This window comes from Engraulis encrasicolus, chromosome 8 (assembly GCF_034702125.1).
Source record: "Engraulis encrasicolus isolate BLACKSEA-1 chromosome 8, IST_EnEncr_1.0, whole genome shotgun sequence".
Taxonomy (NCBI): Eukaryota; Metazoa; Chordata; class Actinopteri; order Clupeiformes; family Engraulidae; genus Engraulis; species Engraulis encrasicolus.
Genome location: NC_085864.1, coordinates 41,665,965 through 41,675,154, shown reverse-complemented (window position 1 = coordinate 41,675,154; position 9,190 = coordinate 41,665,965). Strand labels below are relative to the sequence as shown.

The window sequence follows — 9,190 nt, the reverse complement described above, 5'->3', positions numbered from 1 at the left end:
ACTTTTTTTTACTTTTATAGACTCATCACAGATGATTTTCACCAAAAGAGAAACATTTTGATTACTATCTCTCTCTCTCCGTCTCTCTCACTCACGCACGCGCACGCACGCACGCACGCACACACGCACACACACACACACACACACACACACACACGCGCGCGCGCGCGCGCGCACGCACACACACACACACACACACACACACACACACACACACGTTTGTGCGTTTGGTTTCTCTGATGACTTTGTCAGGCATAGTTGACCTCTGCAGGACTTTTGCTCTTTTTTCCCTCCCACTATTCAAAGTTTGAGCTATACCAGGGTATATTTTACCTCTTATGTTTGATTGAGGAGACAAGTGTTTTTGTGGGAACTTTCGAGGCAGCAACCCCCATGCTGTCTTGTGTGCTTACATCTGAGCTTTCTGAGGCCTTGCATTGTGTGATGCATGCTATAGAGACGTCTTCTTAAACATTGTTTATTGTTTAGGACAGCTGCAAATCATTAGGATTTCTAAATGCGTTATCAAAATCCGACACTGAAAATAACATACTGTTTTAAAGTTTGCTGAACTGTGAACCGTGGTATTTTATTGCACGTATAGACATTTTTGACATACTGTTGCAGTGGGTGTGTACCTAAAGCCAATAAGGAAGAGGGCTGAATCACGTTTAACTCCCTTCCCCACATCATGTCATCCTTCCTGTATCACCTCACCTGTGCAGATCCACTGACATCTCTGGCCAGGACCAGGACAAAACCATCTGAAAGGTCCCCCCACCCAATTATGGAATGAGAGCACAATTCTGGGTTCCCTCTTTCCCTGGGCCCAGGACAACTGACCCGTTTGTCCCCCCCTGTCAGCGTCCCTGTTTGTGTGCGCAATACTCAGCTGAGTTATTTAATGGTAGGCTTTGCTTGAATATAGGCCCTAGTACAGTTTATCTCTAACAGGTGTGGCAGGCAGGCCCACTGACAGCCAGGCTGTGCAACATAAATATCGTATACCAATAAATAGTATCACCATCCATCCACTGTCTCAAAATCTGCTTCATAATCCTGCTTTAGTTGGTTCATGTGCACAGAAACTAATAATATGAATGAAATAGAGCGCTTGCACGCGCGGTAAAGCATAGAGCTTTGACAATTGCTCCATCTTGTGTTCCAAAAGTGGTACTGCAAAACATTGGCAAATGCCTTTTCAGCCATTTTGATGCGGCTTTAGCTCTATGGCGGAGATGGAAGACGGGGACGAGCCGAGTTTGGTTCACTCACACAGTGGTTCATCTGGGTCTAAAGCTGGCGGGGACAAGATGTTTTCTCTGAAGAAATGGAATGCTGTTGCTATGTGGAGCTGGGATGTCGAATGTGATACGTGTGCCATTTGTAGGGTTCAAGTTATGGGTAAGTAAACGCCAGCTAGCCGACTAGCTGACCCAACTCGAGCCCACAACGTTAGCCCCATAGTTCTTAGCTGCTAGCTAACACATCTCCCGTGAACGAGATGAGCTGAGTAACCACCCGGCTGCATTGCTAATGCCGGTGGCATGGTATTTTCGGTATAAATTAACAGCAGGCCTACACTATTTGACTGACTTGTCAGGTGCCATGCGTACCTGGTGCTACCCATTCAGAAACTCTGTGAGCCGACGAATTCCCCATCTTTTGGGCTGCATCGCCTGCTACCAACAAACAACACAAATATTTCAGTGTCAGTGAGGCCCATAAGGTTCCTTCTGTCAGCAAGCTAACTTAACTGAAATCATTATAATCCTGTGGATCCTTTAAACTGCTCAGCCAAGAGAGCTCATACTTTGGATAGTGGGGACTGAATCACAGTCTCATGCTGTGGAGTTCGTCAGTAGGTCTATTAGTAGTGATCTAGCTAATTGGTGCATGTAGTTCTAGTTGACAGACGACTGTCAGATCAGTGCAGTCAGAGAGATTCTAGAATGAGAGGGGACATATGGCGGCCATCTTGGTGACGCCTCCGGGGTGCTATTTCGCGATTAAGTAGACCAGATCTGAGAGTCAATGGGAAAAATGAATGGGGAAACTGAGTATAGGACGGAGGGGAACCCAGCGGTTGTGAAAACCATATGGTTGAAACGACCGTGAAAAACTGATCAACCTAGACTACTTGGTTGTGTCATACGAGTCAAAATAAAGCTTTTTGAGCCACTTTTCTCACGGTTTTTTTGACAGAGCGCAGGCGCAGTAGTTCCATAACGGCACGAGAGCAACGGCTTTTCACAACTGAGCATGTGCATAATTTCGCGTGCGCCGATGCAGCCAGATGATTGGATCACTGTCAACGCAGCTCAGCAGGCACATTGGATCTTGATACCAGAAAGGCGGGAGATGTGCGGGTAGACGCCATATTTGCGTTACGAATCTTCACCGTTAATTTCTATGGACCCGTCCTATCTCCCCTTACTACAATATATCTCAGTGCAGTGTAGGCAGGGTGACCACTGACCTCTATAATCATCATTGGGGGTGACAGAACAGTCATCTCACCACGTCGGCTTGCATCTTGGCACGTCTGCCTACTGTCTCACCTACCTACCACCTACGTCTGAGCACCAGTCACCAGTCACACTGTCTTTCACATAGGTTTTTTTTTATGGGTATGACCATCGGGGAAACTGTTTCTGAAGATAATATTAGTGAGCAGAAGATGTACAGTAGCACACAGAATATTAATTGATTTCATATTGTGCAGTTGCATAGTCTTTTTTAGCATCACTCAAGGGCTCACATTTTGCAGAGTAGAATAATTTCCACTGTGGATTCCCTAGATAGGCCTACACGACACTCTATTGTCAAAACTTCAGATGTACTAAACTAAAATCCACAGTATTGAGAAGTAATCATCAATGACTCATCACATCTCTCCCTTCTATTGCAGATGCCTGCCTGAGGTGTCAAGCAGAGAACAAGCAGGAGGACTGTGTTGGTGAGTCTGTCTGTCAACTTCAACCTGCCAATCATTCTGCTTGGATGTAGGCCTACTGTGTATTTGCATAGTCAAGGTGCTTCACGAATTCTACAAATGGTTACTGTAAAAGCATTGACTAGCAGTGATCGCCTTCTTGGATTCATTAGTTAAGTTACAATTCAGTGCCACATATTCCAAATGACCTGGTTTTACCTGTCCAATTCAACCTGGTGATCATCCAACCAGGCAATAACCTGGTTGAATTTTACATGAAAAATTGACCATTTGGAATATGTGGCACTGAAATAGAACTAATGAATGCAGTTTTCTCATCACTGTTGACTATTGTTTATCAACGATAAATAAACTGAGCGCACTCAATGGAGTTGGAAAATGTTACTTAAGCTGTAATAAAATGAGATAGCTTAGTTGATAAACTGTCAGAAGATGTTTGCAAATTAGTGGCATCATATTGTCCAAGGTCAAGTCAGAGTGAGGCATCTTTTAGTGAAAGTGAAAGCCCATTGGGAAACTCCAACTCCCATTGTCATTGTGACGCCTCACCCGCGCAAGGGGGCAGCCCTCAGTGGCGCCCCATGGGGAGCAGTGCGGTGGGACGGTACCATGCTCAGGGTACCTCAGTCATGGAGGAGGATGGAGGAGAGCACTGGTTGATTACTCCCCCCACCAACTGGCGGGTCGGGAGTCGAACCGGCAACCTCTGGGATGCAAGTCTGACGCCCTAACCGCTCACCCATGACTGCCCTAATTTTAATGGCTACACTGAATGTCATGATATAAAGCAATGGTTTCCAAACTTTGCTAACTACCCTAATGTAGTATATGCTCTCATCGTTGTATTTTGAAAGTATGGTGTGTTTTGCATTTCAGCTTGATGCATACAGTAACTAACACTGTCTCCTATCTCTCCCTTCCCCATTTCTCTCTCTCTTTCTCTCTCCCTCTCTCTCTCTCTCTCTCTCTCTCTCTCTCTCTCTCTCTGCAGTGGTGTGGGGAGAGTGCAACCACTCCTTCCACAACTGCTGCATGTCGCTGTGGGTGAAGCAGAACAACCGGTGCCCGCTGTGCCAGCAGGACTGGGTGGTGCAGAGGATCGGCAAATGAGGCCGGCCAGTGCCAGCGTCAACAAGCTGGCAGGCTTCCATCTTGGCCTGACTTGAACCCCGCCCGCCCGTCGGCCGCGCTCATTTAGCCCTTTTCCCCCGACCACGCCTGATTCACCAGCGTTTGCTCGTCCAGGTGGCTGTCACTCTGTACTCCCAGGGTGACTGGAGCTTATAAACAGCCTGCTCCCCTCTTCTGCCCTAGCTGTTTGTGTGCTCTGACTGTGTGTGTGTACGTGTGTGTACGTGTGTGTACGTGTGTGTGTGTGTGTGTTTGCGTGTTTGCGTGCGTGCGTGCGTGCGTGTGTGTGTCATGCACCTGTACGTGACTATATGAGTGTTTGCGTGGCGGACGTTTGGTCGCACTGGCAGGAGTTTGTGAATCACAGGTTGGCTGGGCAGTTCTTTGGGGCACTGATGTCAACCTGTCATCACCTGGCACTGATGTCAACCTGTGTAATTAATCGGACATGGGGCAGGGGAGTGGGGTCATCGGATGAAGACACATCATGCGCCAGGACTGTGTATTTTCATGGGGACGTTTATACGTCTAGTGTGTTTCGTTGTTACACTGCACATAGAATAATAAATTGTGAGTAACCTAAGATGAAGAACATGTCAGCAGATTTTTTTCCTGAATGGGTGTGTGCAGATGGTCCTATACAGTACTTGCATATTTGTAAGCTCAGACGTTAATGTACACCAGTGTTTCTATGAAGTGTCGCTGCATATGGGTGGTTGACGTTTAAGGACGTAACGCCAAAAAAAATTGATTGAAAAAATTGGAAAAAATAGAACAAAATAAAGCACTTAGTGATCCGTGGAATTTCGCCTAATTTTTGCCATTTTTGAGAAAATGTGTCCTGCATCAACACATTGCATAGGCATGTCACACCGCAGGAAAATGAAGTCGCACCACAGGAAATTCACTGCATTATGGCCATTTTAATCCTTTTGTATACATGACTGACATCTGAGCTCATGCTAACTTGATAATGATATTGTGTTTAATCTTAATATGTGTTTTCATTTATAAAAAACTTTTTTTCCTTCTATAAGAGCAGTCACACCAGGACACCATAAAATGAACCATTGTGTGACAGAAAGATTGCAATATGAAGACATATTAAGAGGTTAATAGTCACCTTAAGCTTCCACAGCACTCTCCAATAACTGAGGTACTGACTGGTTAGGAGCCAGTCTTTAAGACCCTTGTAGTTGGCCTTGCAGCTGCCCATTCACAAACATTGACATACATGTCACCCCAGAGGAAGCAATTTGTGTTACGAAATTGAACTTGTAGTTAATATTACTGTCTTGAGTTTTTTTCACATTCACATATCTTAATATAAAGTTAATATTTATGCAATCATGCCAAATGCTTCATACATTATTCAAAATGTTGTTGGTTAATTTATATATATATATATATTCCAAGTTTCATTAATGTTGCAGTCACACAACAGGATATTTGACATATAAACCTTTACATAAATCTTAACAAAAATGTTTCTTCTCATCTAAGACTAATATGACTTCTAATATCTTCTTTCATTGCCATTTGTTTTTTAAAGGAAAAAGAACAGTTTTGTTGGTTTTTAACCAATGTTACGAAAAAACAAGGCGTCACGTCTCCCATCCATATATCTTAAATGCTGAGGCGTTGAATTGAAAAACAAATTATTTCATTATTATTCAGTCATTGGGTTGCGGCATCGGTCCTAAACCACACGTGCACACATGCAGCAGGAGTATGAGTATCTTTAATGTAATTAAATGAAATAAAGGTAACACAAAAGGATTTTCAACAAATATATTGAGTGACAGACAGAGTGATCCAATCCCCCTATGTACACTGCTCACCTAAGATGGTTAAGACTGGGATACAATGTTATATTTACACAGACAACTATATTCAAGAAAAGTTTTCGAAAATTGTTTCCAATGGCTTGAAACAACTGCAACTCAATAATAAAAAGTGCACTAGAAAACAGTTCACAAATTTGATATATATTAGACATACGGTAGCCTACTGGAGTCAGGGGTTGTGCATTGCTCTGAAGCTTCTTTGTTCTGACCTCTCAATAATCTGTCAATTTTCCTTACATCTTCTTGGAGGTTGCCCATTTGATGGTTTACTGATAAATTCAAATAGTTTTAACACCAGCTGTTCAATGTTGCTTTCTTTCATTCAAACAGTAGTGCTGTAAAAGAATGTCTCGTTGCTATCTATTAGGGATTATTACCTTACTAATATATTGTTGTAAAATCCATTAGCTGGTATGGATGTAAATCACAGCCTCCACGATGACATGAGTCACTATCGATATCTCATTATGCGATGTGATTATTTTCGATACTTAAGAATGCCCCACGATACGATACAATAAGTTTCGATTAGACTTTTTTCCAATTACTTTACCACTTCTATTATGTTATGGAGCTAGGGCATTAGGCAGGGGCCAGCGATTCGGTTATTTTCAATACTTAATAATGCCCCACGATGCAATGCGATTTGGGTCAATTGTCAGATTATATTGCGATACATTTCGATTATTCTTTAAGCCGCTGGATTGTGTTGTGGAATGGCTCCTACTTCAGCCTCAACATTTGGCCTAGATTAGATTAACAGTAATTTATCTTGTCAATGGGAAGTTGTTGGATTGTTGAGAGGTCGGAACCAACTATTACAGAATTCTCGTAATGAAATCTCACAAGCAAGGATGTAGGCCTATCTCATCATGATACAGTAGCTGTTGAGGTCAAAAGGAATTCCTCCTATTTTGGTGCCTGTTTGGGAAGACTTGTAGAAGACTTCTTGGACCAACAGCTCTTCTGGTGAAGTTTTCATTGTTAATGTCCTTCAGAAGCCTCTGGTTTTCTGTTTGCTCACTCATGTCATATTCCATTTCACTCATAGCTTCGGCTCCCATGGTACTCTCAGCTGTACTTTGGGTCTGATAACCAGAGGATGCGCCGTAACGGAAAGACCTCAACCTCCACCAATGCACATACGCTGGTCCACGATTGACAGACATGCTAGCTTCTGAAGGAGTATCTCCACTCACTGAAATAAGGTCATGAGGTCAGCAAGAGAGTTTGTTATACAATAAATAGTGTGTACTACATATAATGGCTGCAAAAATATCAGGAAAGTGGAAAAACATGGCACAAATATGAATTATTGACTGTGGTTTAAGGATGAAGGTTTATGGTATTGCTAGGCCAAGCATTGCCACTTTTAGCAGGAGAGCTGTAACAATACTCCTACTGTAGCAGTAGTAATGATAATTAAAGCCGCAAGCGGCCTTGGCGGGCCCTCGCACCTACGGCCAGGGGGGACGTTGCATGTCGCCCTGCCGTAATACCCCTACCATACCTGTGAAAAATGGATGAAGTGTAACAGTTTTCTGACATTTATGAGGAAGGTGAAGGTGTCATTGTGGTAACACTGGTTTTAGCATGAACATTGAGCATTAGCATGACTGGCAAGGCCTTATACCCGCCAAAGCAAAAATGGAGTCTGTACAACCTTCGGTTCATGAGATATTGAGGAAAAATGGATTGTTAATTAGCATTAGCAATTATCATTCAGTGTTGCTACTATGACCCCTAAATACAAAAATGGAGTCTCCATGACTTTTGGTTCCCGAGATATTGAAGAAAAACAAATTAGCATTGTTAGCATAAGCAAATTAGAATTAACATGACTGACATGTTGGTATGACCTCCCCAAAACAAAAATGGAGTCTCTACGACATTTGGTTCACGAGATATTGAAGGAAATTAAATTAGCATTGCTAGCGTTAGCAATTTATCATTAGCATGATTGACATGTTGCTATGACCTCCCCAAAACAAAAATGGAGGTCCAGTTCACAAGATATTAAAAATATTAAAGAATTATATTTTTCCTGCAGTTCCATTGCCTACCACATGGTGGCGCTACACCAGATTGCTATTTCAGGCATATAAAAAAGTTAGTATTCATTGTATGAATAGACATGTGCGTTTACACCGTTTAAAAACACTGCAAACTGAAATGGGGGCCAACTTCCTGTTTTAAAGTAGGTCCCATTATCTCACTTCCTGTTGGGTGTGGCCATGCCATTGTGTGACATTTTTTTTTGTCTAAGTGAGATACACATCCAAAAATAATTCTAAGTCCATAGCTTGTACTTTACGCCTCCCCCGACCCATAGGTCTATCCGCTAGGGGGCGCTACAGAGCCCCTGGGTTGAGTTAGGGGCGGGGCTTTGTTGGAGTTGTTCATGCCACCCTATTGAACAAGTGTGTCAAGTAAATTTCGAAGTAACACATGGCAACCTCCTCAAAAAGTGCCCAACAGTCATCAATGTTCATCAAGCCGCCATCTTGTTTTCTTACAACGTATCGAAAAATCGTTCGCAATTATTCATCTGCTATATCTTGAGATCATATACACCGAAAATTGGACATATTGGTTGCACGGTTTATGAGGAGTGTTTCAAATTCCATGGTGTGTCAAATTCCATCGTATGTGAAAAGTTCAACTTCAAGTCCAATTATCTCACTTCCTGTTGGGCGTGGCCATGGCATCGTAATTACCTTTTTGGTTCGTCTTAGTGAGATACACACCCCCAAAAAATTTCGAGTCCGTAGCTCAAACTTTATGTTGGCCTCTGCCCCACGCCCCGCACACGTTAGGGGGCGTGTCCTCGTCCCCTTGCTCCACCCCGACCCGAGCTTCCGGTTCTGAGTAGCGGTCATCATGTCCGATCAACATGCAAAAGGGCAAGTCACCAAGTGCTTCCCAGACAAAATGGGCAGCCCAAACGTGGATGAAAAAGAAAAATAATAATAATTAAAGCCGCAAGCGGCGATGACGGGCCCTCGCACCTACGTTGCAGGGCCGGGGCATATTGCCAGCGCCCCATCACCATTTTTTGTTTGTCTAAGCCAGATACACAAAACTTACTTTCAAGCAACATGTATTATATGCATACATGTGTGCGTTTTAAAATGCCAAAAAAGTCCAAATGTCTCACTTCCTGTTGGGCGTGGCCATATCGTTGTATGGACTTTATTGTGCGCCTTAGTGAGATACACAACTTAAAAAAAACTCCCGAGTCTGTAGCTCAAAGTAG

At 43.2% G+C, this 9,190-nt stretch overlaps 1 protein-coding gene across 1 annotated transcript; it reads left to right on the top strand.

Annotated features, from left to right (window-relative positions):
* Positions 1–1,184: 1,184 nt before the first annotated feature.
* rnf7 (ring finger protein 7) lies at positions 1,185–4,313 on the top strand. Its single transcript, XM_063204484.1, has 3 exons — positions 1,185–1,404; positions 2,912–2,959; positions 3,948–4,313. Exons 1-3 carry the CDS (start codon positions 1,230–1,232, stop codon positions 4,064–4,066), a joined length of 342 nt encoding a protein of 113 aa, XP_063060554.1. The 5' UTR covers positions 1,185–1,229; the 3' UTR covers positions 4,067–4,313.
* The last annotated feature ends 4,877 nt before the right edge of the window (positions 4,314–9,190 follow it).

Bases quoted from the DNA above. Each gene is read 5' to 3' on its own strand.
- rnf7 (XM_063204484.1), top strand. From the start codon at position 1,230: ATGGCGGAGATGGAAGACGGGGACGAGCCGAGTTTGGTTCACTCACAC. The intron at 1,405-2,911 runs GTAAGTAAACGC...CTTCTATTGCAG, and splicing joins TTGTAGGGTTCAAGTTATGG to ATGCCTGCCTGAGGTGTCAA. The intron at 2,960-3,947 runs GTGAGTCTGTCT...CTCTCTCTGCAG, and splicing joins CAAGCAGGAGGACTGTGTTG to TGGTGTGGGGAGAGTGCAAC.